At 38.6% G+C, this 27,780-nt stretch overlaps 5 protein-coding genes across 5 annotated transcripts; 3 read left to right on the top strand and 2 right to left on the bottom strand.

Moving 5' to 3' along the window:
• The first annotated feature begins 433 nt into the window (after positions 1–433).
• On the top strand, positions 434–2,122 carry LOC116193232. The gene is made up of 3 exons (XM_031522038.1): positions 434–776; positions 902–1,228; positions 1,758–2,122. Exons 1-3 carry the CDS (start codon positions 701–703, stop codon positions 1,913–1,915), a joined length of 561 nt encoding a protein of 186 aa, XP_031377898.1. The 5' UTR covers positions 434–700; the 3' UTR covers positions 1,916–2,122.
• A 99-nt stretch (positions 2,123–2,221) lies between these two features.
• LOC116193231 (laccase-7-like) lies at positions 2,222–7,591 on the bottom strand. Its single transcript, XM_031522037.1, has 6 exons — positions 7,392–7,591; positions 6,754–6,905; positions 5,591–5,835; positions 5,326–5,457; positions 4,254–5,204; positions 2,222–2,593 (listed from the first exon to the last, which is right to left on the bottom strand). The coding sequence occupies exons 1-6, from the start codon at positions 7,497–7,499 to the stop codon at positions 2,463–2,465; spliced, it is 1,719 nt and encodes a 572-aa protein (XP_031377897.1). The 5' UTR covers positions 7,500–7,591; the 3' UTR covers positions 2,222–2,462.
• Positions 7,592–9,466: 1,875 nt separating this feature from the next.
• LOC116192628 (laccase-7-like) lies at positions 9,467–13,745 on the bottom strand. Its single transcript, XM_031521224.1, has 6 exons — positions 13,535–13,745; positions 12,771–12,922; positions 11,887–12,131; positions 11,622–11,750; positions 10,550–11,503; positions 9,467–9,845 (listed from the first exon to the last, which is right to left on the bottom strand). Exons 1-6 carry the CDS (start codon positions 13,628–13,630, stop codon positions 9,715–9,717), a joined length of 1,707 nt encoding a protein of 568 aa, XP_031377084.1. The 5' UTR covers positions 13,631–13,745; the 3' UTR covers positions 9,467–9,714.
• Positions 13,746–18,760: 5,015 nt separating this feature from the next.
• LOC116192630 (transcription factor MYB1) lies at positions 18,761–21,505 on the top strand. Its single transcript, XM_031521226.1, has 2 exons — positions 18,761–19,270; positions 20,327–21,505. Exons 1-2 carry the CDS (start codon positions 18,922–18,924, stop codon positions 21,193–21,195), a joined length of 1,218 nt encoding a protein of 405 aa, XP_031377086.1. The 5' UTR covers positions 18,761–18,921; the 3' UTR covers positions 21,196–21,505.
• Positions 21,506–24,551: 3,046 nt separating this feature from the next.
• On the top strand, positions 24,552–27,487 carry LOC116193200. Its single transcript, XM_031521998.1, has 2 exons — positions 24,552–25,392; positions 26,879–27,487. The coding sequence occupies exons 1-2, from the start codon at positions 24,938–24,940 to the stop codon at positions 27,117–27,119; spliced, it is 696 nt and encodes a 231-aa protein (XP_031377858.1). The 5' UTR covers positions 24,552–24,937; the 3' UTR covers positions 27,120–27,487.
• Positions 27,488–27,780: the final 293 nt, after the last annotated feature.

The raw sequence follows: 27,780 nt of genomic DNA, 5'->3' as shown, positions 1-27,780 counted from the left end.
ATAATTGGCGTCAACAACTAAGCAGGGATCAAACACGAATCCTCCAAAAGCGACAAGAAAATAGCTAATTCCCATCATTTGCTATCCGATCGAAAGTCTAATGGATTCTAATTAATTCAGATTCGAGTTTGTGCGATTTATTAAAAGATGATTGATTCTTTTCCATTCACAGTACTCTTTCGATTGTAGATCTAATTACTTAAGAAAAACATTTATTGATCAATCTGAATTAATTCATATCGGTGGATTAGCTCCATTTTTAATATTGAAAGCTGTATAGTGAAACGGTAAGAAAAGTTTGGCAATACGAACACGTGGGTTCCCAAAAAAAGAAAAAAAGAAAAAACTGATCAGGATGTATGGCATGTACATATATATAATATACCCACGGAAGATTTGGAATGGCATGTAATAGAAAATTCAAGAAAATCAAAGACGCGTTTGGTTGGCTGTTAATATATTGAAACTGAAGGAAAAGACCAAAGCCCATCCCATATAAGCTTCCGTCCAGCTATATATAGTTCGTAAGCTTTGCCATCTTCTTCAGGCTTCAAATCAGAACACAAACCGAATCCTCCTCGAATTGCTCTCCACCTCTCGAAGAGATTTTTAACTCTCTCGCCAAGACAAACAAACCTTCTAAAAGATCCAAAAGGGAACCCAAAGGAGAGGTTTCCGAGAATTTCCAATCTCCATAACTATGGCTCTGATCTCAAGCTGCAAGTTGTTGCCATTGGCCCTCTTCCTCTCCTCTCTCTTCCTCCATGCAGCCCTAGGTACGTATCTCAATGATCTTTATTAATCTTCATGTCATGGCTTCTCTCGTCGATGCGTGTCATCATTTATCATCGGCAATTAATATGTATGCCTGCCATGTCTTGTGTGATCTTGTGATTTGCAGCTGAGATCATATGCGAGAACCTGCCGAAGGATCTGTGCGCATTCTCGGTTGCATCGTCAGGGAAGCGGTGCCTGCTTGAGACGTACCAGTCGGGAGGAGGTGCTGTGGAGTACCAATGCAGGACGTCGGAAGTTGTGGTGGAGAGGATGGCTGGATATATAGAGAGCGACGAGTGCGTGAAGGCTTGCGGGGTCGATAGGAACTCAGTGGGGATCTCGTCGGACACCCTTCTCGAGCCTCAGTTCACCGCCAGGCTCTGCTCCCGTGAATGCTATAGGAGCTGCCCCAACATCGTTGACCTTTACTTCAATTTGGCTGCCGGTGAAGGTAATAATCTGTTCTCTTCACCGGTGCAATTGATCTTCAATCAGCCGCTTCTAATTAGTTCTCTTTCGAAATAATCGTAATGCATACCTAAAGAAATTATCAAACCAGTTAATCCGTTTGACATGAATCTCGGTCCGCCTTGGTAAATAGAGATTTAGCACTCAAATGCATGGCATCAGGAAATCAAAGCCCTTTCTTTTCGCTAAAGTTTTAACGAAAATAAGTAACCTGCCATATAATAAGCTACCTCTGCATGCTTGCATGGTGAAGCTTCATTGATACAGATGCATATATTATATATAAGCTCCTTTACTTTTTAATTGAATAAGATGCCTCAACTGTGAAATGTGTAAGCTGTTGCTTCTTTCACACTTAAAGAACCTTCTGCTTTTATCGTATCAACATCAAAGAAGCCTACCTTAATATGGTTATAATATTGATTAAATCAAATAAATTAACAATTTGGTTTAGAATCATCACGTGAAAAATCAAATTTGACATTAATTGTGCTTGCTGTGTATGCTTGCAGGAGTTTTTTTGCCGGATCTTTGTGAAGCACAGCGCACAAACCCTCACAGAGCAATGCTCGAGCTGCTCAGCTCCGGTGCGGCACCAGGTGCAGTGTCCTCTGCACCCTCAACATCAGCATCCGTGGATGCTGCTGCTCCTTCACCCGCTCCCATGTAAAATTATATAAGTATAATCCAGTTTGATGGAATATATGGTTTAATGGGTTGCAACTAGTTCCCCTTTCTCGACAATGCCGCGCGCGTGTGGATATTCTATTAGATGAGGATTAATTTTTTACGATTTATATTTATATTTGAGACATTATTTGAGAGGAATAAGTACTATCAATTTATGTTGAATGGACTTGCTGGATTTTGCTAGTTAGTAGTTGTCCTCAGCAAGAAAAATAGAGGGTGGACGATTAATTCTAGAAATTACAAAGACGACATGGTGGACAAATATTCGATCTGTTCACACGAACAATGCAACCAAAAGAAGAGAAACTACGTATTATTGTATTTGTGTCGCATATTTGTTCATTACCTTCACGGGCATAGATTCTTCTGGTAAAAAAGAAATAATGGTGTGATTTATTGTTTCTTATCAAATTTGAAACGAAAAATCGAAAACTAGGACAGGAAGTACGCCGGTCCTAGCTAGTCATTGAAACGTATGGTGGATCGATGTGGGGTTGGGGCGACCGTTGACGACGAGGACTTCTCTCCTAACATTTGGGGAGGTCAGCCGGCGGCGGCGGCAGTATAGACGACAGAGTCGGGCCGTTCTCCACCACGAAAACGGTAGCCAATCCCCACGGCAGGTGGACATCTAGGTGGCAGTGAAACAGCCATACACCTATACATATGACATAACATGTGAGTAAACAATCTGGCGATGCTAGCATGCCATAATATACTTTACTACAGAAAATTGATGTATATAGTATGGTTAAAAAAAATTCTAGAGAATTTTTCATCCAAGAAAGCCGCGGAATTAGTTAGACAGTCACATTCGCCTTCGCCTTAATGAGGTTTTTGTAATTTTGGCGGTTCAAAGGCTATATTATTCAGCAAAATAATATATAGCCTTTGAACAGTCAAAACTACAAAAACATCATTAATTAATTAATTAATTCCAATATATATTACATCACCATATCTTAGTGGCCTATACGGTCCACCCATAATTAGATTATCGCATTTTTCCATGTCATATACACACACTGAGACACAAACACCAAATTCTCTAACATCGTAGGCTTCGGCTGCCTTTTCCAAAAAAGTCTCGTCTTCAACGGTAATATCATGTATAATTATATCATAAAACAAATTTTAAAAAAATTATTTATTTAATTCTATACCTTTGCTTACTTTTCTAATTTCGTCATTTTTTTTTTATTTCCAATTTAATTGAAAGCCCAATTTAAACTAGCTTGTAAAATCATCAAATTAATAAAAACCTAATTTAATCAAGAAAATCCCAAATTTTACTTCTGCACTCTCTTTTTTTATACTTAGTGCCATTTTTTTGAAGCTTCACTGTTGGTTTTTGAAGTATATTCATCCGGTAGACGAATTAATTCGAAGGCGATTTACCCGATTATAAGCTAGAATCCTCACCCCCTGTTCAATCTTCATCATCTCGTTCACTCCTATTGTCATATGAGCCTTTCTCTTTGGAGTTTATAAAATTTTCAAATATTTTGTGTTAGATCTCAGAAAATAAAAAATTGAGCTTCCCTTTCACATGACTAGAAGACTAAACAAAGGAGAGCTGGAAGACAAATGTTCCTATGTTGGACTCTTTAGTTACTTTGGCATAATAACGGGAGGAAGAAGGATATGTAATATTGCAAAGCTGTTCATGTTCTTAGTTCTTCATTTTTTTTTTGTCTTTCCTTTTAAATTTTTTGGCTTTTTCAATTTTGGATGAAATAAAAAATGGTTATGTGTCATTTATATTGCATCTAGAAGGATCCAACTCAACAAAGTTGATAGAAAAGTTAACAGAATAACAAAAACAGAAAAACAATGTAATGTAAAAGACAAAAATAGAAAAAAAAAACAGCAGAAGGATGAAAATAGAAAATTGAGAAAAAGTATATGACTAAATAGATAGTTTTCCTTAGAAAATATTATTTTTGCAAACAATGAATTATATTTATCAACAATAATCTTTTTCTATTTATGTTTAGATACCAAAAACTAAAATGTCAAACCCTTATTGATTCGTAGTATTGTCACGTGATATCACCATTACATACAAAACTTTTTTCCTTTTCTCAAAAAGAAAAAAGAAATCTCTTATATCACCATATCATAATTTACCTTTACGGTGAACACACACATGGGACCCAAGTATATCGATCAAACTAATTTGCTACTTGGATATCATTTGTGCATGTTCGATTACTAATGAAGTAATTCGGTAATCTTAGCATCGGAATGTAATTTTCATTCACGTTATGGTTTATGATCATTGGCGTGTTGGTAAAATCACAAAGTTAAGCACGAACCTGGATTATCTGCTTGGAATCTGAGTACAGCCCACCCTCCCACAGGCACCCCTATCGTGTTGCGAAACACCGGGTTGACGAGGTTGAACTTCTTCGGATCATTGATTGGGTCAAAGTTACCGAAGCCCTGTGCGAGCACATGGAAGTTGAAACCATGCAGGTGCATGGGATGATTCTCCACGCCCACGAAGGCCGTATTCTGTAGCACAATCTCCACGGTCGCGTTATACTTCAACTTCTTGACCCTTGTGCCCTTCAACGCGAAGCCAAGCGGGCTTTGGCTGAGGCCGCGGTTTGTGTAGTCAAACACCAACGGAGGCACATCGGGGAAGTCGGCAGTGTAGATCCCCTTAATGTTGTAGTAGAAAGCTTCCAGCAGGGACATACTAGTGGCCCACTGGAAGGACACATTGTTCATGCTCGCGGAGAACCGGAGCCCGTTGGGGCCCAGGCAGGTGGCGTTCCCTCCGCAGGGTGACAGGCCCAGTCCGATGGTTATGAACATGCGCTCATCGACCTTGCTTGGGACTGGGACCCAATGGGGCGCTCCTACGAGGCTGGTGAGGCTGCTGGAGAACTTGTGGGCCGTTGGTGTGTCATTGAAAGCCGGGAGAAGGGGCATTTTGGGGTTCGCTGATGATGCACCCTCATAGATGAGGATTCCGGTCGTGGTGGTGTTAGCAAAAGGACTGGCATTTTCAGCATTGAAGTAGGGATGCCCTGCCATGTAGTAGGCTCCTGTCGACTGGTCGGCAGTAAGGAGGACATCCGCAGTTTGCCCCGGAGCAAGGACAATGATATCGGTGACATAGGGGTTAGTATATGTAGCATCGACTGCAACGACCTTCAGTGCGTGACCGGCTATCTTGAAGAAGAGCTGGTTATTGAGTGCAGCATTGATAATGCGTAGTAAATAGGTCTTTCCTGGCACCACCTTCAACTTGTATGTTTCTGGTCGTCAAAATATCATAGTATCGTAGAATTATTCATCACTTAAAGAACATATATAAATAGAGTTTTTCCGACTTAGTACAAGTCGATGAGTGTTTTGGTTTATCGAGTAACTACTTACGTCGCTTTCTGGAGCAAGGGTAGAGAACTCCGGGTTTTCCATTGATTGTATAAGCATCCGAATTATTAGGATTAATACCGAGTAGCTGCGACACATCCTCTACATCCACGACATTAGCATTCCACCATTCCCCTTGTATTCGGTCAATATCATAAATTTGAAAAGCCAATTAGCACTCCCATTACCATATCTCTTTCATGCATCGTCCAAAAATATATAGTTGTTGCTTGCTAAATACAGAATTATACAAAGGGTTTAGAATTACCAAGTAGAAGAGGAACCTCTTTGTATGGCTTTGGAAATGGATAAGTGTGACCCCGACTCGGGCGAATGATGAGTGCTCCATAGACAGTCGCACGAAGCCATGAAACATGAGCGTGCCACCAGAAAGTCCCTTCCTGACCCGTGATTGTGAATCTGTACGTATACATGCTTCCGGGGAGTATTGGACATTGTGTTATGTAGTTCGGTCCGTCTGCCCAGGATGTCAATCGTTGAAAAATTCCATGCCTGCAACGATTAATCAAAGACAATATATATAAATCTGATCATTTATCCCGTGTTACATCATTATTTTATAATTATGCATGTATATTCCTTCATGGATAATTCTGTCTTACTTATTTTTTCGTTTTTTTTCCCCAGTGGGCTGGATAACTCTATTGAACTTTGTTTTAAAGCAAATTAAAGCGAATAAATAATAACAGGAGAGATGGAAAATTATATAAACGTGAAAAAACTGCTTGTTGAGATGTCACAGAGATTATGAAATTTTTTTTTGATATGTAAAATAGTGGGCAACAGTGACGATAAAATTAGCACCCCTGCTACACATTGTTCGAGATCTCGTGTTCAACCGCGAACATATTAGACGAACCGAATAACCAACGCAAGCATTGGCCCTTGTAGCGTAGCACCTCCATGGACCTAGTATAGTTGACAGAAGCCGGAAATGACCCTATGCCCAAGTCAAAGAGTTCACTCTAGAACAAGGGCGGAGACAGGATTTCCATTCAGGGAGGGCAAACTCATACTTTTGGGATAAAATTTAAAAAATTTCAAAGTTCAATGAGACAAAATATTAATTTTACATAATAAAAAAAACCTCATACTTTTGGGGTAAAATTGAAAGAATATGTCTAGAGGGGATTCAAACTCGAGACCTGAGGGCCTCTAAATCACACGAGAATGAGTTTGGAACCACTAGACCATCACCCCTTATGGTTATGAATTTTTTTTTTTTGGTAGTAGAGACAACGACAATTTATATTAAACAATCATTAGATTGAAAATGTCCAATTAACGAATTATATGCGTGGTGGCATATTATAAGTTAAAAAAAGAAAGTTGTTGAAAGAATTGTAATAATTTTACATCTACACAAAGGTCAAACTCAAAATTGATTTTGAGAAAAAATGATTTAATTACCAGTGAATGGTGAGGTTATAAGGTGATCTATTGAAGACATGAATAACAAGAGTGTCTCCCTCTCTGGCTTTAATTGTCGGGCCGGGGAGACTTCCGTTCACAGCGGTGATCACTTGTGGACGGCACAATCGCCAGACAGTAAGGTTTTGCACCTGTAAAAGTAATAACAAAGATGAATAAATTCGTGTTAAACTGGAAGTCCATTGAACCAATGGATATTAAAACATTAGAATTGAAAAGAATCTATTGTACAATGAATTGATAAATTTCGATGCATGGGAAAACTGATAAGGAAGACGAAGATTGTAACTCGTAAGTGCAAGCCATGGAAATTAATTCCATATCGTATATGAGCATCATATAAATTACCTAGCTATATGTATCTTCATGGTACGGAAAACTGATACGGATCTTCATGGAAACTAATTCCATATCATATATGAGCATCATATAGATTACCTAGCCATATGTATAGCTAGCTAGGAAAAGCTCTAATTAATCTGCGATACTGATCATACAAAACATGATCAGGATCGTTAGAGTATTCATGCAGAGGCAGAAAATAAACAGGAGAGGAAAAGAAACAATTAGTTGATACATACACAATTGAAACTACGTTTCTTAACAAATTTACTTACATGAAGTGAGTGTTCAACGATAGAAGCAGAAGCAGTAGACGAAGCAAGGAGGGCTATGGTGCACCCAATGAAGAGCACCAGGTGCGTACCGGCCATCATAACTGGCATGTAGGCCAGGGAAAATTAGCTTGGAAGAAGAATTAGCTGCACAAAGAGAAAGCAAAGAAGCTCTCACTTATAAATAAGAACCCACACGCGATCCAGTGACATTTTTTGCGTGCGAGGGTGCTTATAATTATTCTATTATGGCAAACCGTGTTTTCTATTATCCAGCGACTTGTTCTTAACATTTCCCTCGATTGTGATACAGATTAAATAAAATCCAAAGGAAAATTGAGAGTTCAACCGCCAATATCTATTGAATAATGGACGAATCAAATGAGAGAGCATATATAGAAATGCCCAAAATGCTTCTCATTTGATGCGACTGAAGAGCAGGAAAGAGATGGACCGAGAATATGTCGTTGGATTAGTTTATGTTTATATAATTTAATACCTAGCATGCTGACTATTGAATTAATCAATGATATGCTTGCGTGGTGAGTGGATATAAGCTATCCGTAAAATCATAACTAAAGAGGTATGATAAAGAGATTGTAACGAGATAACGCATACTCTTGTCTGTCAACCAAAAAATTGTACGTTCGATTTTCGCTGTGGGACTATTTGTACATGCATCTTTATTAGATATTCACGGGACCATTTGTGTGCATGCTGCCATTCAATGGCGGTGGAAAGGCGTAAGATCTTTGTAGGCCATAAGGGAAAAGTTGACAAAATATCATAATGTATTGATCGTTATGATCAATATATTTATTTATACATAAGTGAGAGAGAAGGTTTAAATAAACCCCAGTTGAAGCAAAATAGTTGAAACCCGAGAAAATAAACAAAGCATTTCCTCTTCGACTTTTGGTTAGTTATGCGTGTATAATGATTTTTACACGACGACCGCTTAAAATCGGTTCGTCACTGACTCGCTCCCGATATTAAGGTGTTCGCTTTTATCTCGTCTATCGCAAGTATGAATAGAAGCTTCACTTTCCAACAGCTCCCATAGAAGGTTAATATTAATTCCTTTTTTTTATTTTTTCTGGGTACAATAATATTCTAATGTTTTCCCCTTGCTTGTGCAATAGACCTATTAATTTCCTTTTGATTACAGAGAATTAGGTACATTGTTCCATTCAGGACCAAGTTCTGGGATGTTGATATATACATTATATAAATACATATATATATATATATATATATGATCCCCACCCTGTTGACCATTGATCTCGAAACCCTCTAATTATGGTTCAAATCCAAACACAAACACCAAGAGGAGAAGCTAATTACGGCTTATATAGTTGGCAAAAGAGATCAAATTCTATTCAGTCCTAGATTGGCAATATGGATCGGACAATGACCAGCCCAGCCGAATCGAAGAAAATTAACACACGCAAAGAGAGAAGGCAGATATTCAGAAACCGAAAAAACTAGACCTTGATTAATTGTGCATAAGACCAGTCAAGTGGTGAGGCTCCAGATGGTTAGCAAAGGCCAAGCCGGACGGCCGGTTTTGCTAAGACTTGCTCGATTTGGATAGCTAGGAGATGTTAAAAGACAACCAAGTTCTGGGATGTTGATATGTACATTATATAAATACATACATATATATATATATATATATATTTGATCCCCACCCTGTTGACCATTGATCTCGAAACCCTTTAATTATGGTTCAAATCCAAACACAAACACAAGGGGAGAAGCTAATTACGGCCTATATAGTTGGCAAAAGAATTAAATTCTATTCAGCCCTAGATTGGCAATATGGACCAGACAATAACCAGCCTAACCGAACCGAAGAAAACACACACAAAGAGAGAAGGCAAATATATCAGAAATCAGGGAAAATTGGACCTGGATTAATTATGCATAAGACCAGTCAAGTGGTGAGGCTCCCGACGGTTAGCAAAGGCCAAGCTGGACGGCCAGTTTTGCTAGGACTTGCTCGATTTGGATAGCTAGGAGATGTTTAAAGACAACGTGGTGGAAATATCCGGTTTACACTAACAAGGCAAGCAAAAGAAGAGAAAAGACATCTTATATTACATATGTCTCGCATATATATATATATATATTTATTTATTTATTACAATTTTCACTCGCATACATGTACTTGTAGTCAAAAGAAATAATGGTGTGAGTTATTGTTATTCGTATCAAACTGGAAACGAGGACGACAAGGAAGTACATACAATATAGTCCTGGCTACTCAATGAAACGTATGGCATGGATGAGGTGTTGGGGATCCTTTTTGATGAGGAATACTCTCCTAACATTTTGGAAAGTCAGCCGGCGGCGGTGGCAGTGTAGATGACAGAATCGGGCAGTTCTCCACCAAGAAGACGGTAGCCAGCCCCCACGGCAGGTGGACATCAAAGTGGCAGTGAAACAGCCATGCACCTACACATATAATAATAACAGTACGTACTATATATATATGTATAAAAAGTTTGGCAACGCGAGCATATCGATCGTTAATATATAATACTAGATATACTACAAAAACATTCATGTACATATATAGTTATGTTTGGAAAAAAATCTTGAAAACTTTTTATCCAAGAAAACAGAAAGCTATGGAATTCGTTGGACAATCATCTTCGCCTTTGAAACTGTCAAAACAACAAAACTCTCATTAATTCCAATATATATTAAATCGCCATATATATCATAGTGGCCTATGGTCAACCCATATTTAGGAATCAATTATCGCATTAATTCGTTCCATGTCATATATATATATACACCATGCATGTTCTCTAGCATCGAATGAATCTCATTATCATAATTAATTATTGCTGCTGTCAATACACATCGGACACAAATATATCGAATGAACTATTTATTATTCCCTGTATATTCTTGTGTGCTACTATACTATCATGAATCGGTAAATAAATAGTCTTAATGAGAAAGGGAACGTAACGCAGTGGTGCACGCCCTTGTTTGTCAACCAAAAATGATTATTTGTACTATTTTATTAGCTATTATTAAGAATTCTATTTTATTTTATTAGGTTTATGGACCTCATTTATACCAAAAAAAAAAAGTAATCTTAGTGCAATTTATGATCTTAATGAATTAGTTCTGGCTCAAACACGGACCTGGATTATTTGCTTGGAATCTGATTACAGCCCATCCTCCCACGGGCACCCCTATCGTGTTGCGAATCACCGGGTTGATGAGGTTGAACTTCTTCCGGTCGTTGATTGCATCAAAGTTACCGAAGCCCTGGGCGAGCACATGGAAGTTGTTGCCATGCAGGTGCATGGGGTGATTCTCCACGCCCACGAAGGCTGTGTTCTGGAGCACGATCTCCACGGTCGCGTTGTACTTGAATTTCTTAACCCTCGTACCCTTCAGCGTGAATCCAAGCGGGCTTTGACTGAGGCTGCGGTTTGTGTAGTCGAACACCAAGGGAGGCACGTCGGGGAAGTCTGCAGTGTAGATCCCCTTAACATCGTAGAAGAAAGCTTCCAGCAGGGATAGACTCGTGGGCAGCTGAAAGGACGCATTGTTCATGCTTGCAGAGAAACGGAGCCCGTTTGGGCCCTGGCAGGTGGCGTTCCCTCCGCAGGGTGACAAGCCCAGTCCAATGGTTATGAACATCTGCTCATCGACCTTGCATGGAACTGGTACCCAATGTCGTGCACCTACGAGGCTAGTGAGGCCGCTGGAGAACTTGTGGGCCGTTGGTGTGTCGTTAAAAGCCGGGAGAAGGGGCATTTTGGGAATCAATGCAGATGCAGAACCCTCATAGACGAGGATTCCAGTCGTGGTGGTGTTATCAAAAGGACCGGCATTTTCGGCATTGAAGTAGGGACGCCCTGCCATGTAGTAGGCTCCTGGCCACTGCTCAGCAGTAAGGAGGACGTCCGCAGTCTGCCCCGGAGCAAGGACGATGATATCAGTGACATAGGGATCCGTATATGCGGCATCGACGGCAACGACCTTCAACACATGACCGGCTATCTCAAAAAAGAGCTGGTTATTGAGTGCAGCGTTGATCAAACGCAGTAAATATATCTTTCCTGGCGCCACCTTCAACTTGTATGTTTCTGGTCAAATGATCGGAGTGGTGGAAATCATTACCTCACTTAAGAGGATATGAACAGAGTTTTTTCCGACTCGATACAAGTCGATGTATGTTATATGATTTACCGAATATCTACTTACGCTTTTTGGAGCAAGGGTAGAGTTCACCGGGTTTTCCATTGATTGTATAAGCATCCGAATTGTTAGGAGTAATACCGAGTTGCAGCGACTCATTCTCTACATCCATGACATTAGAATTCCACCACTCCCCTGCATTCGGTTGATCGTATCGTGAATTATATTTAAGAAGCCAATTAGCACTCCGGCCATTACCATTTCTCTTATGCCTCGTCCAAAAATAGTTATTGATTGCTACGTACAGAATGAAAAAGGGTTTTATAATTACCAAGCAGAAGAAGAACCTCTTTGTATGGTTTCGGGAATGGATAAGTATGACCCCACTTCGGGCGAATGATGAGCGCTCCGTAGACAGTTGCACGAAGCCATAACAAATGAGCGTGCCACCAAAGAGTTCCTTCCTGTCCCGTGATTGTGAATCTATACGTATAGCTGTTTCCTGGGAGTATAGGACATTGCGTTATGTAACTTGGTCCATCTGCCCATGCAGTCAATCGTTGAAAAATTCCATGCCTGCAAGAATTAATCCAAGACAATAAACCCATTGGATACTATGAATCATTAATTATTCCATATGATCATTTTCAGTAAGATTACGAGATGTTATCGACTAATATTTAATATTATGAGATCAATCCATATTATTTATTTGTCTACACTATGATAGCCTGAAGTTTAAAGGTCGTTGACTAATTCAATTTGAACTGAGTGAGTCCATCAAAGGATAAAGTTCTCTCACAATATGAATTTCCTTCATTCGCAATACTATAATTCGAGATCTTGTTCAGGGGAATTAAACGTCGATTAACTTGAACCAATTCATATAGGTATGTGTTGATGATTTTTATTATTATGTAAGTATCATCATTCATGCATGTTGTCTTGATCTGTAATAGTGGCTTTCTTTCTTTTAAAGCAAATTAAAGCGAATAAATAATAAACAGGAAGAGATGGAAATATGAAATAAAATTGAAAGAAAAAAGAACAGTAGTTGGATACTTGGATGAGATGTCATAGAGATAATGATTGTTAAATAAACAATCATTAGATTGAAAAAATGTCCAATTAACGAATTATATGCATAAATTTGGAAATTATATTAAAAAACACTAGAATCTTATGTACAATAGGTTAAAGTCAAAATATATTTACCAGTGAATGGTGAGATTGTAGGGTGATTTATTGAAGACATGAATAATGAGTGTGTCTCCTTCTCTGGCATAAATTGTCGGGCCCGGGAGGCTTCCGTTCACTGCTGTGATCACTTGTGGACGGCACAATCGCCACACAGTAAGGTTTTGCACCTGTAAAAAGATATGTGAATGAGTTTGGTAAATTTTATTAATTCTATCTCTAATAGATGCATATTAGATGACACATATTATTGAAAATGATCGACATATCTAGTTTCAATGTATGAGAATTCTAATAAAAGAAAATGAAGGGTCATGACTCGTGACCATTAAGTGCAAGCATATGGCTTTTTTTTTCAGTTAATAAAGTGACACATGTATGTCTATTACGAAAATCAAACTTGCAATCTCTTAATTGATAAGCGAAAGCATGTGTCATTGCATTATATAATTTTTTTCACAATTTGAAAAACTTTTATATAGGTTATCAAAAGAGATTATCAGATATAATGATATATATATATATATGTGTGTGTGTGTGTGTGTGTGGGTGTGTTTATATCATGGATATATAAACTATATGCGTACTATCTTTAATATGGAAAATTACCAGATAAAATGAACACCATGCATGTAGTTAGGAGAAGTTGTAGCCTGCAACACTAATTATATTAGTCATGCAGGCAAAAGCTAATTCAACCTGTGAAGGAAGGAAGGGGAACAACTCGATATATACACACATCAAAGAGTTGAAACTTATTAGGTTCCAAGCAAATTACGTACATGAAAAGAGCGTTCAACGGTAGCAGCAGAGGCAGTAGACGTTGCAAGGAGGACTATGGCGCACCCGATGAAGAGCACGAGGTGCGCACCGGCCATATTAACTGGTGAGTAGGCAGGGGAAAATTAAGAATTAGAAGACTCAAGTACTGCATGCAAAGAGAAGCACAGAAGCTCTCGCATATAAATAGCTAGGAACTTACACACACACACGCACAGATACACACTCCCCCTTGTGTGTCGAAGGTGCTTAATTTATGTGTTCTATTAGGCATTGTCAGGATAATACAATAAACAAATGAGAAAGCAATTAATATATAAAAACGCCCAAATGTTTCTCATTTTCCAGTGTGCACCTTTCATCCGGAAGTACGATAGGCTTTGATTAGTCTAGTTTGAGCCTTATCGGCCCACCCAGGATTAACTCTTTTCCTATATGTATATGTTAAAAAAAATCTTAAAGAAAAACTTGAAATCAAAACCTTATGCAAAGGGGACAAAATTTCGAATCACTTGAACTAATCTATTGGTTCGAATGTCTCTCATTTGATGCGACTCAAAAGAAGGAAAGAGATCAGGGATAGGAATAATTTGTCGTTGGATTAGTTTGCATTTATTTAGATCAATGTCCTTGCTGACTTTTGAATTAGTATAAACTGTGTGTGTGTGGATATGAATTTTGATAGAATCTTAACTCAAGGAGATATATAATCGACACTTACTTGCATTGCTTCAAATGGTTCAACACTTATTTTCTTTAAGCAAAGTCTCATATTCAAGTTTTGTTAATAGAAGAAATCTATACTAAAATAGTTTTACCCTCTTACTGAGCCGACTCAATTTAAACTGGATTAGTAGGAGCACGTTTGGCTTCCGAATACGAGGGTGCGCACCAAAAAAAGAGATCGATACATAACAATAAATATCAATAATAAGAACTGAAATTGAAATTTTGTAGTTTTAGAACTTCTAAGTTGTCATCGGTGCTGCAGTTCAATGGTGATGGACTGGCCATAGATCTTTGTCAATGTGCACCATAGTATCTGGAAGCAGAAGGGTCCTGACTAATGTAGTTTGAGCCGACTCGCTCCATTAATGAGAAAATATTCTAAACGTGAATTATCTTTATTCACAAGAATTGAATTCAAAATTTTATTTGAAAAGAATATGTATTCAACCATTTCAAATAACTCATGTTGTTGAGTTGGCCAAGCTGGGATCTTGATAGGCCATCGAAAGGGATAATTTTACAGGAGAATTATACCAAGTCAAGACAATTTTGATATCCTGACTTGCTAATTATCCTGAGGATATCGAAATTATCTTGACTTGATAATTATCGATATATATATATATATATATGTATGTATATGTATAGCTGAAAGAGATCTAGTTAAACCCTAGTTGAAGCAATACACGAAAAAGCATTGATTGGCGCGTTATTATTTTTACACGACGACCCCGTAAAATCGATTCATCACTGCCAATATTAAGGTCATGTTCTTTTTTTGTTTTCCTTTTTTTTTTATTGGTTATCCCAATCATGAAGAGAAGCTTCACTTTCGAAAACTGCCATAAGTTAATATTCTAATTTTTTCCCCTTATCGCTTGTGCAATAGAACTCTATTTCCTTTAGACTACGGAGAATTAGGTACATTGTTCCATTCAGAACCAAGATGTGGGATGTTGACATACATTATATAAACAAATATATAATCTTCGATCCCACCCTATTGACCATTGACCTCGTAAACCCTATATTATGATTCATTGTCACTATATCTTCCATTAATGCTTTTGGCATGTCCATCCACTATTTGCTCGATGAATTAAGGACTAAATATATTAGAAAGAGGTTAGCATATTGACACACTCATTGTATTAGGTTCATAAACCTCCATTAATTGTAATATATATCTACATATATAATATATGTATATATAGCTGAAAGAGGTCTAAAGTTAATTAAACCCCTGTCGAAGCAATACAATTACCACGAAAAAGCATTTTCCTCTTTGAATCTTGGTTACTGATCGCTTAATCGATTTCCTTGGGCACTCACTCTAGTTGCTTAATTAATTAGTTTATTCTATGAGTAGGTAGCCTTTGACCTTTTTTTTTTTTTGTTGAAATCCGGGACTGTCATCCATATATATGCCACTCTTGAATTATAACTTCCCTTTCTGCTTAAAGATTATTAACCATGCCTATATGTATATTTTAGCCAAGGTATACATTATCTAATTAAGCTGAATTGAACATTCCACCTACCAAAAAAAAAAGAAAAAAAGAAGCTGAATCGAACAATTTATTCTTTTCCAACCCAAGACCAGAATTAAGTAATAAAATTATGTCGAGAGGATTAAGTAAACTAATCTGTGGCCAAGGGAAAAAGTAAACTAATCACTTTATAAAAACAAGAGATATATCATCTCAATGGAATTGATAATTATAAATAGTTGAATTAGTTATTATCTGCGATACCTAAACTCGCTGTCATCTATACGCATGTATAGATCTCTCAAGAAGAATTAAGGGGGTCAAAATTTGTTCGATGGCAATGTGCCTCCTCTGTGTAGAAATAGAGAAAGTAGTTTAGGTTATCTCATAATGATTTAATATTAAATCGATGCGGTCGGTATAGCTAACCATTAATTTCTTTCCATGTGTTTATTGTTGTCATTAGACGGGTTCAATTCATCATGATATTATTTTCTCCTTGTTCAAAGTTCTGAAATGATGCCTAGCTACCCACATAGATAGTAACTCAAGGCGCTTTTTATATGGGCCGAGCGGAACCATCCATAGTTCGTTTGAGCCTTTATGTTCCAAAGGCCCATCTCTTGTCTTCAATATCTTACTAGCCCATTCTGTGGAATGGCTTCGGACCAAGGTGATGGGTCCAATAGGGCAGGAGGGAATAAAGTGTCAGGCACCAACATGCCATACCCATAACAACACAAACCTGGGATCAACAGACCCAAAGCTTTGTAGGAATAAAGGCTACTTTACCATCATCAGGGGTGATGACTTGATGATTCAAAACTCACTCTCATGTGATTTAGATACCTCCAGATCTCGAGTTTGAACCCCCGAGAACATATGCTAGGGTGGGCTCTTTAGATTGGGCATGGGGTCATCTTTAGTTTCTGTGAACTATACTAAGTCATTGGTAGTGATACGTTGACGTGATCAATGTTTGTGTCAGTTGTTCAATTCGTCTGATATGTTCATGGTTGAAAACGAGAGCCCCAACATTACGTAGTGGGAGGGTTTCAATGTTGCCATCACTGCTGCCCACCATTTTTATTCATAAAAAAAATGAATAAAGGCTATATATCGGCAGTTTCAAAAAAAAAAAGTCACTTTGAAACCCGACAGATAAGCGAGTAACTAAAGCATAATCCGTCGAGTCGACATCATCTTCTTCGGGTAAAATGACCACATTGTTATCCCTTCCATTGTCCTTTAGAAAAAAAAGACATTATTTAAAGTGTTCAATATTTAAATATGCTTATTGCATATTAGTAGATTTTTATTATAATTATTAATTATATCGAAATGTTTTTTTATAGATATGTTATTATAAGAATTAAGAATGTGCTTGTATAGTAAAATTATTAAGTTTAATGATTTACATGCATTAATTAATGTATATACATTTATAATTTTTTTACTTATATATTTACTTTTATGATTTTATACTATATATAAATTTACATTTCTAACCCCATTTATTATGTGAGATACAATTATATATATATAAATAGATATAAATATAGAGCATCAATCAAGTTTTACACGTTGGTTATTTGTTTCTTCAATCGATCTCCATTTTGCTGGGTACATAGCAATTATTATAAGATGGAATTAATCTCTAAAAAAGCTTAGGGTTATTCACAATAATTAATGACAGCAGCTAAACAGCAGGGGCGGTTTGGATCGTGGGAAAGTTGAGACTTTTCCAAGGAATATTCTAACTTTTTCACCAATTTTTCAAGTGTTTGGATGAAAAATTTAAAAAGTTACAATTTTCTGTCGTAGGTGGGAAAGACTTTTCCTCCGTGACACATGATATTCTTATAATATCATCGTGAAACGAGTTAGGAAATAGCGAGGCCAGCTTAAGCTGGGCCTAGTCGGAGTACTATGGCAAGATCTCACGATCAATGATTCGATTCCACAATCCCTAGTCTTTGGACCATCGTATGATCTTAGGTAAGACCATGATCTTGATAGTCAATTTGCTCTACATAGCAATAGAGAAATTACTAACTTAGGATATCTCATAATGATCTTATATTAAATCGATGCTATGCATATAACTAACCACCAATAAATTAATATCCCAGAAAAAAAAAAAGCGATTCTTTTTCATATGTTTATTTATTGTCACTAGACAGGTTCAGTCCATCGTGATATTAGAAATAATTGATGTTTGCGATACATACAACCCACGTGACAGACAGGCAACTCAATGGGCTTTTTCTATGGGCCGACTGGCACCATCCATAGTTCATTTGGGCCTTCGTATTCCAAAGGACCAGCTGTTGTCTTCAATGTCCTCTTGGCCCCATTCAATGGATTTTTCGTAAGCCTCGTTTTCACACACACAACGATGTCAACATATTTGATGTGCCTATATAGGTTTATTCATTTGTTCTTCTAATTATGCGTTTTAATTTCTGAACCAACAGTCTTTTACTTTATTACATGATCTGTAATTTGGGTGTAAATGCCATTTTTATCTTATTGGATTAATGAAGTAATAATCAGAAATCCTCTTAATCTATATCTCTGTGTGTGTGGAAAAACAAAACAAAACAAAACAAAACAAAACATCAAACTTTGGCAATTCCAAAGGGAACATGCCTAACTCACATAGAATCTCAATCAATCGCATAATTTGCAACCAAGTACCTTAGACCTATAGAGGATCTCAATCAAATCGAACATTGGCATGCCAAGGTGCCCGCTTAAAGGCACCGCAAGTACTTGGACTTATAGATCTTAAAGTGAAATATTGTTGACCTTAATTATAGAGAACATGTTTAACTCAGATAGAATCGAATAATTTGCAATCAATAATATTACAACTAACCGTCCTGATTGTACAAATACCACAATCGAGTTCGTAGTAAAGTTGATCGACTCAGAAATGAATAAAATGTTAGATGATTGTCATCTAAATGGTGGTTTTATCGTACATTTCGGTGAAGTGAACAAAATTTTGGGTCAAAAGGAGGACAGGGAGAAAACCATATAAAGACTCTGACTATTCAGCTGTCGGGGCCGGTGATGGTATAGTATACCTCTACGGTTACGGTGACTCACTCACTGGTTGGTTGGTTCCACGCAAGCAACCTGCGAATCCCTCCCGTCTCTCCGCAATGGAGATCGAAATGCACACTGACGACAAGGTTATCCCCGAAATCGACGTCTCCATTGCCGCCGCAGGGGGCGCGGACGCCGCTAGCGGTGACGAGGGCGGTGCGGAGGGGGCCGGTGGTGGGGACGGCAGTGGTAGCAGCAGCGGCGGTGGGGGGAAGGCTGGGAAAGACAGAGTGAAGGGCCCGTGGTCCCCTGAGGAGGACGCGATTCTGAGTCAGCTCGTCAGCAAGTTCGGGCCCAGGAACTGGAGCTTGATTGCCCGGGGAATATCCGGCCGATCCGGCAAGTCCTGCCGTCTCCGCTGGTGTAACCAGCTCGACCCCGCCGTCAAGCGCAAGCCTTTCACTGGTAATCTCTCGTCAGATATCTTATAAAAATGACCCCTTTCCCCCCCCCCCCCCCCCCCCCCCCCCCCCCCCCCCGTTGATCTTCCTCCAATGATCGATTTTGCATTTTCAAATTTCAAGTTGTAGTCTTCTCTGCAGTTGTAAAACTGTCGGCTTGAGGAGCAATCTCGAGTGAATTGGGAGTACGATAAGTGAGATGGATCACAAAAAAATTTATTTGTGCTAAAAGCTGAAAGTAAAGATGACTGACATTGTTAGGACTTGGAACAGTCTATACTAAAGGCTTGAGCATGTAGGCGAGTGCAACTGAAGATGACTAACATTGTTAGGACTTGGAACAGACTATGCTAAAGGCTCGAGCTTGTAGGCACGTGCGACTCTAGTCGAAGTTAATGTGCTCCATTCACCGTGTATGTGGTGTAGGAGCATGAGTGGAGTGGTCAGCTACCCCATTAATGGGCAGTTACTGTTGCTTGTGTTGATTGGATTGAGAACTCTGACCCAGAGATGTGTTGCATTCTATTTTGCCTAGAGGATAACTGATAATTTCTGCAAAAAGTTCTGATGTTGCATGAGAAGACTCCTGGTTACGGTTTAACAAGTAAGGACAAGAGAATGCAGTGCAAGATGTGAGGCTGTGTTGGCATAGTCTTTCTAAACTTCCTTCCCTTGCAACTAGTTTTGTACTACAATATAAATTTGCCGAGAGTACATGATGCAGATACCCAATGAGTTAAAACCGAGTGTTTGTCATTCATATGTGGAGACCAAATTTGATCCCTCTTCTTTTCATTTTCTGTGCTTTTAGTTGATCGTGCTTGCCCCTGAGGATGCACACTTTCTTGTCTTTTAGATCCATACATCACAGTAATTGCATATGCATGACTGCATTCAGATTCAGTGAGCAGAAACTTTTGTCATCCCCAAATTTTTAAATTTTGCGTGATACGGTGGACCACGGATAGGCATGCCAAAATTATATATGGGGTGGTGCTGCTGAAAGACAATTTTCTCTTTCTTTCTGGTGACAAATTGCTAAGAAACTTCCTTGTTGCAGATGAGGAGGATCGTATCATAGTTAGAGCTCATGCAATTCATGGGAACAAATGGGCATCAATTGCTAGGCTTCTGCCGGGCAGAACAGACAATGCGATTAAGAATCACTGGAATTCCACCCTCAGCCGCCGGATCTGGGAATTTGACCATATTTTGGATGCTGGGAAGACGACTGATGATGCTAGCTTGGACCAAATGAAAGCCTCCTCTGAAGAAACTCTTTCATGTGGAGATGCCAATTCATTCAAATCATTGGAAGGAAAAGATGTCAGCTCTCTCGAGAACACAACCGAGCCCTGCGAAGATAAGTCAATAACCGTGGAAAAGTTCAATCATGAAGTTAGAGAACCTCCTACGCTTTTCCGACCCGTGGCTCGTGTTAGTGCATTTAATGTGTACAATGCTTCAGATGGCCCTGAACCAGCTTCTTCATTTCCTGGACCAATCCCAATGCCTGGTCAGACGTTGAGACCAGACTCTGGGTTCTGTAAATTGCTTGAAGGAGTTTATGGGGAGAGAATGGTGCCTCACCATTGTGGTTACGGTTGTTGCAAGACCGATGGTGGTCCAAGACCAGATGCCCAAACTCCACTGTTGGGGCCAGAATTTGTAGAATATTCGGAGCCTCCACCTTTTCCTAGTTATGAATTGGCAGCAATAGCCACTGATATAAGTAACATTGCGTGGCTCAAAAGTGGATTGGAGAATGGGAGTGTTAGAGGTATGAATAATACTGCTATGAGGGTAACTTCTGGTGTATTCAGAGTTCAAGTTGGGCATCCAGAGGAGGGTAGGGTCAATAACTCTGTGCGTTTCGAGGATGGAAAGAACAAGTTGATGGGGACGATGGCGAATGTGCTGTCAACCTAGGACAAAGGGGCCCTGCTAGTTCTGCTCCGTGCTGATAGATTTCTTGAGTTAGAGAATCAAAGTTATGCGAACAGATCAGACCAGTCGAAGCTCGGAGGTTTGCAAATACCTCGGCGGCTGAAATTTACAAACTTCGGTCCTGATTAATGTTGTTGTTTGGCAGTTATAAAGTTCGGGACGAGGTGGTTGGTGGTCTGATTAGCTATTTCATATGTATGGAGATTGATAATTAAATCAAAGTTGCATGTTTAAGCATATGTGATGCTACTTTGTGCCTGCAATGCCGGTGTATGGCATAGGCAAATAATTTCTTTGTTTTGCTCTGGCTTCTTTTCATTGGTTTTTAGATGGTAGGCACTTGGCGGAATAGATCATGATGGTCAGGTTTGAATTGGATTACTGATGATCTTTATCTGAATGAAATTCGAAACGAAAAAGCGTAGACGGTGAAAGAGCAATGTATACTGGACGGACAGTTCAAGGAATGCTCAATCTGCAGATATATGGTCGGAGTTGACTGCATCCGTGTCTATAATCGTGTACTGTGAGAATATGCATCATGACCTTTCCTCGTACTTATTGCCTGGTGGGCTAAGTAATGGAAATTTCGATGTGAAGTGAAGGTATATCAATGTGACATTTCTGATCGAATTACTTTTGAAGAGGAAAAAAGAAAAACAAAATGTGACGTTTCTGAGCATTTGGTCGGGTAATGATGGGAAGGTGAGGAGTTGTTGCCTTGAAATTGAAGAGGATGCGCAAGTCGACATAGTAGTCCCCCTTATAAATGGGCCCATACAAGAATTGTAACACTAGCATGCGTATGAGCCCACTAAGGTTGCCTAATCCTTCAGTCAATTTTTTTATTTATTTTTATCTAACTTCCTAAGATAATGTCTGGGAAAGGAAAACTAATAGGGCCCGGACATAACTTGCTTTATTAATTATGTATGAAGTTTTCGACTGTTCATTATTGCGATGAGTAACCGCTCTATTGGAAGGTAAGGGACGAACCACATCAATCCGGACCTTAACTCGGGATTGTCTGTGGTTCGAATTCATCATCCTCCATAGCTTCATATCAGACGGACTTATCTTGACATGACAGTATGGAGGGGGGGTTGAATGAAATGGGAGCAAACCCACCCACGTCAAGCTTAACAACCACAAAGAAATGCCCACTATATATCATTTGTTGGCATTAGTTGCTCTTGCTTCCCCTTTTTCCTCCTTTTGTGATGACACATGATAAAAAAGTGGGTTGGTTTCAACCTTGACGTGTGACAGCGATCCTAAATTGTTTTTTCTCCCCCATTGATTTCCCTTGTAAATGGGGTCGGTGGCACATCGCAAAAATAATCGCCTAAAATTTTTGCTATTTTATAATTTCTTCTTCTTTTCTTTTTCATTTAGTTTTGCCAATTAATAACAAGAAAATAAGATGTTGTTTACTCAATTTTTTTTTTGTGTGTACATTCTGGAATTCGAAAAACCAATGATTAATTTAGTTTGAACATAGTCAATCCACTAAGGATAAAACTTTTTTAACGTGAATTTTCACCATTTACAAGATTCAAATCGAGATCTTATTCAAAGGAAATAAATGACAAATCAATTAAATCAATTCACATTAGATGTTGTTTACTCAACTTTCTTTCTCCAGATGAAAAAAAAAACGATGGACATAAGAAATTGTCACAAATTCATAATGATATGTATATATATATATATATATATATATAAACAGAACTCCATGCCAAATCATGGTAATTTACAATTTCAACAAAACATATTAGGACAATGTCACTAACGCCCCGTTTGGATTGAGAGAAATTTGATTTTAACTTTAATTTTAACTTTAACTCAACACACTACACAACAAAAACACACGTATCCCAAGTTAAATTTATAATCACATCTCATTTGTTATTTTTCACAATCAAAATCAAAATCAAAATTAAAATAAAAATCAAAATAACTTTAACTCTAAATTCAAACGGCCCCTTAAAATAACTCAACTTACATATGGGCAAATCTTCGAATAATGTTCTCCGATAAAATACACTCCCCCAGTTAAGTGGATTTCTGTAAATTCAATTACCTTCTAATTTACTAATAATAATAATAAGAAGAAGAAGAAGAAGAAGAAGAAGAAGAAGGAAATAAATAACATATTATTTGGCCTTTGGATATTTTATTTGTTTAGTACACTTCCTGATTTTTTTTGCCCTAAATGGTTTTATATATTCCTTAAAATTCTACTGTTAGAGGTAATTTTCGTGACGACCACGCCATCGTAGGGACAGGCTGCAGCAAGTAGCAGAGCTTCAAAGGGCGGTCAATGCCTAGTCAACCGGCGAATTGATCTCATGTCTGAACTATCATCGTCATCATTATCATCATTTTTAATCATTTAATTAATTCTAATACGAGCTCACAGAAATTTCAGTTATAATATAAAAAAGAAAGGAAGTCGGCCATATTAAGCATCGATAAACTAAAACTTGGTACTTTCGATGCTTAACAAATACTCTTTCCTTCCTCCCTTAGCTTAATTATTATTTTTGTTTATTAATTGGGGGCCGGAAATAAATTAAGAGCGAATGACATTACTGTCCTTTACACATCAACAGAATCCTGGTCTCCTCATGGGGTCTAATCAGTCTTTTCAGACAAAAAAGCTTGTCTTTATTTAATATAGAAAATATTATTATTAAATAATGTTATATTTTTTTGATAATCTATAAAATATAATTTGCATGTCAAAAAAAAAAAGAGCGAAAAAAGACAAAACAAAATTCATCACACCTTCTGTCTTCTGACAAGCTTTCCCTGTATGTATGGATATTTCTTTTCAGAATGTAAGTTGATTTCAGAATTAAAGTGATTTTAATTTTATTTTTAATTTTAATAGTGAAAAAGGATAAATGAGATGAGATTATAAATTTGATTTGAGAAATGTGTATTTTTGTTGTGTAGTGTGTTAAATTAAAGTTAAAATTAAAATTTTTTACTTGAAAAATATATGTTTTTGTTGGGTAGTGTGTTGAGTTAAAGTTTTTTAACTCTCAATTCAAACGGGGCCAGTAATTTCCCCAAAATTACGTACTCCTATCACCGGTTGCTGACCGTTCGATGGCCAGTAGTCAATCGGAAGTCAGATCAATGGACGGCTGTAACACCGCTGCTTGTTATGGTTTCCTGAAATGAGCCGTATGGTCACAGAATCTCCTCTTTTCTAATTTTTCTTTTGCTTTTTGTTTTATTTATTTAATCTTTTTTGCATTATTATTATTATTATTATTATTATTTTATTATCAGTGAAATCTCCTGTCCTGTGAACGTACCCACTCTGCACGTTTTCTGTTTCTTTTCCAGTCCTTTCTTCCCTTCCATCTTCTTCTCCCTCACTCCCTCTCCCTCCCCCTCCTCTTTTTTTACTGCTTTGCTATCAGTTTCCATGGTCTCCTTCCTTCGACAAATGGGTCTCTGCTTCAGAGACCATTGTCGAGTTAACTGCATTCAGTGAGAGACCCTACCTTTTTCTAGCGCCTTACGGAAGGGAATCTCTGCTCCATGGAATTTCCATCATCGTCACTAATGGAGTTGAAGCTCGAGCACCACCTAACCCATTGCCCCCAACCCACCTTTTAAATCCGTGAAATTTCACCTCTACCCCTCCAAAGCTTCAAACTTTGGCCTCCTGATCCGTTCCTTAAGCTTATCCGCGCCTCTGGCCGGAATGTCCAACGTCGATTTGGAGCTGGGACGGCGGCGGAGCTCAGCCGCCGGGAATGACGTCAGCTCCGGTGACGAGGAGGATGGGAGCCTCTGCTTCTCCGACGCCGAGGAGGGTGGGTCCTGCTACTCCCAGTTCTATTCCACCGCGGGCGGGTCCTACGACGAGCACAGCTTCTCGTGCGTGCTGGACCCGGAGATCTTGGGTGGGTCGCGGTCGGCCAGGGCGTCCTCGGCGGGGTCGGAGTGCTCGGTGGATATCGAGGCGGGGGTGCCCGAAGTGAAGGTGCAGTTGTCGAAGCTGGAGAGGGAGAGGGACTGCAGAATCTGCCACTTGGGGCTGGAGAGCAACAGTCACGAGTCGGGCGCCCCGATCGAGCTCGGATGCTCTTGCAAGGACGATTTGGGGGCTGCCCACAAGAACTGTGCCGAGACCTGGTTCAAGATCAAGGGCAACAAGTGAGTCCCCCAAAGATACAAGCTTTACCCTTTCCGTCAATTGCAATTGTTCGAATTCGATCGTTTACTTTATTCGTTGATCAGCTCACTCTTTTCGGGTCGGTAATCCTGTATTCGGCTTCCCTGACCGATAGCTCTGATTGCTTCAATTCACATGTAATCATATACATTGCATGGTGTGGTTATTGGATAATAGGGCTGTACTGTGTGAATACCGCATCAGCTTGCTTATCCATGCAGTGCTACGGGATTCGGTCATCCATTCGCGTGGAATGTTTCATAATCCAGTAATCTTGGGAATTTGTTTTGGAATTGGTTGGTTGTCAAAATGATGGGCAGTAACTGCTCACATCAAAGGTGGTCGTGTTTTAGTCAACCTATTGCTGCAAGCAAACACTAGAATTTGGCCGCCCATGGAATTTGGTGATGACGTGGGACATTACCCACAAACTTGGCCTACATAATCAATTATTTAAAGAAAGAATATGCCTAAATAAAGATTATTAAAGAGGATAAAGGAAAAGTTAAAGAGAGAGTATAAAGCATTAAGGAGTCACCCATTACCTGTCTAGCCGATCCTACTACCGACAATTGCTTCTTTGGGATTCTCTTCTCTTTTGAGAAAGTAAAATTTGACACGAACCCCTCCTATTATTTCTAGTCACTCTCTATAGTTGAAGGCTTGCAGAGTCCATAATATACTATTGCCTCTAGCACCATCTTCTCCGAAAATGTCACCAAATAGCGCATGCTCTTAATTTTAATTCACTTTTTGGAAGATACCAGATTGTTTTGTTGATAGGGTTTGATACCAAACCCAGATGCAGAAAGGGTGACATTGAATCATATAGGCATGAATTTTGATTGTTCAACCAGTTTCCTCGGACTATGGTGTTTCGTGTTGTTGGTTAGGTGTAATGTTGAGATTTGCAAGTCCATTAATTAGATTGATTATCTTTCCTTCTGAACTGGAGGGGATCTTTGTTTAGATCAGCTACCATGACAATAGAATTTTCTTTCTTCTTTTTTACAGGATAACTCTGAGAATAGAAGTTTGAGAGTTCATTTCCTAACTTTGCATAATTGTTTAGTTAAAATCAAAGCTACAGAATCTCTGATTGTATCACTCGTTCTTGTGTTCATGTAATTTTCTTTTTTTCCATTTCTGAAACTTGTCAAAGATTTTACTCAATGGTTGTCATGAATCAAACATTTTATTTCTATGAATCCTTTGGATATTTGAGTTGAGTGTGAGCTTTGAAACCTTGTACATGATGCCACAGAGACATCCTTCAATAGATTATTTCAGGTAAAAAGAATTTCAGACGGCAAATTCAGCAATTACCTGTGATCATAATCAAGAGTCTACTCTTTGTGTCACTGGCCTTCCAACGCTTATTATACTCTGACGAATTTCATGACCTTGCTGATTCGTTCTGGGACAATTTCCTGATTCTTTTCACTTGTTCGGCATCTTTTCTTGTAGGACGTGCGAGATATGTCATTCCATTGCACGCAATGTGGCTGGGACGAATGAGGTGGATACTGTGGAGCAGCATAACGAAGCTGAGACCGCCACAGTCGTTTCTGCAATCTCAGCCCCCGGGCCCCAGTCCGAGACCCGACACTTTTGGCAGGGCCACAAATTCCTCAACTTCTTGCTTGCGTGCATGATATTTGCCTTTGTCATATCATGGCTCTTCCACTTCAATGTCCCGTCCTCGTAGACCGACTCTCCTGGAGACACAGAAATAAGTCTGAGGAATGAAAAACCATGGAGTGCGGTTTTTCCTCTCGAGAGTCAGCTGAGGGTAGAGATGAAGAAAATGTATACTGAGCAAATTTTACGGTTAGAGTCCCATATCAGAAAAAATGTCGCCATGGCATTGCCAGATGCTCGAGTAGGGGATTGCTTTATACAGCCATTTATACGATTTAACTCGCTCCTCTGCTCTGGTGAAGATAAAAATGTGCATTTGCAGTTTCCATATGGTTATATATTTATATATAGAGAGAGAGAGAGAGCTTATGATGATTTTCTTGTTCGACAGTGTTGTCTTTGTGAAATGGATAGTTTTATATCGGTTATGGGACTTGCGTCCTGGAGAAGGAATTGGGCCGTTCAGATCGGGTCAATTGGAGCCGTATGTGGAATCCTAAAAGTGTGTTTAGTTTTAGAGTTAAGTAGGATTGAGTTTTGATTTTAATTAAGTTATAATGATTATATTGTTGAATTATGAGAAAAAGTATGAAAAAGTAATGAATAGTTGAGAGAATTTAGTATTAAAAATTGAATTGAATAGTTAAAAAAAATTAAAAAATGAAAAGTAATAATTGTATTGTTGACTTTTGTTGTGTTGTGAGTAGAGTTAGAGTTAAAAGTTAAAT

The sequence above is a fragment of the Punica granatum genome, chromosome 1, assembly GCF_007655135.1.
Source record: "Punica granatum isolate Tunisia-2019 chromosome 1, ASM765513v2, whole genome shotgun sequence".
Lineage (NCBI taxonomy): Eukaryota > Viridiplantae > Streptophyta > Magnoliopsida > Myrtales > Lythraceae > Punica > Punica granatum.
The sequence above is the reverse complement of the archived record's forward strand: the minus strand, read 5'-3'. Positions and strand labels throughout refer to the sequence as shown.

Coding starts and splice junctions, on each gene's coding strand:
- LOC116193232 (XM_031522038.1), top strand. CDS start 701: ATGGCTCTGATCTCAAGCTGCAAGTTGTTGCCATTGGCCCTCTTCCTC. Junction 777..901: donor CTTCCTCCATGCAGCCCTAG/GTACGTATCTCA, acceptor TGTGATTTGCAG/CTGAGATCATATGCGAGAAC. Junction 1,229..1,757: donor CAATTTGGCTGCCGGTGAAG/GTAATAATCTGT, acceptor GTATGCTTGCAG/GAGTTTTTTTGCCGGATCTT.
- LOC116193231 (XM_031522037.1), bottom strand. CDS start 7,499: ATGCCAGTTATGATGGCCGGTACGCACCTGGTGCTCTTCATTGGGTGC. Junction 6,906..7,391: donor TCGTTGAACACTCACTTCAT/GTAAGTAAATTT, acceptor TTACTTTTACAG/GTGCAAAACCTTACTGTCTG. Junction 5,205..5,325: donor CCCTTGCTCCAGAAAGCGAC/GTAAGTAGTTAC, acceptor TTTGACGACCAG/AAACATACAAGTTGAAGGTG.
- LOC116192628 (XM_031521224.1), bottom strand. CDS start 13,630: ATGGCCGGTGCGCACCTCGTGCTCTTCATCGGGTGCGCCATAGTCCTC. Junction 12,132..12,770: donor TACAATCTCACCATTCACTG/GTAAATATATTT, acceptor TAATTCTTGCAG/GCATGGAATTTTTCAACGAT. Junction 9,846..10,549: donor ATTCCAAGCAAATAATCCAG/GTCCGTGTTTGA, acceptor TTATATGTGTAG/GTGCATGGCTGTTTCACTGC.
- LOC116192630 (XM_031521226.1), top strand. CDS start 18,922: ATGGAGATCGAAATGCACACTGACGACAAGGTTATCCCCGAAATCGAC. Junction 19,271..20,326: donor CAAGCGCAAGCCTTTCACTG/GTAATCTCTCGT, acceptor TCCTTGTTGCAG/ATGAGGAGGATCGTATCATA.
- LOC116193200 (XM_031521998.1), top strand. CDS start 24,938: ATGTCCAACGTCGATTTGGAGCTGGGACGGCGGCGGAGCTCAGCCGCC. Junction 25,393..26,878: donor TTCAAGATCAAGGGCAACAA/GTGAGTCCCCCA, acceptor CTTTTCTTGTAG/GACGTGCGAGATATGTCATT.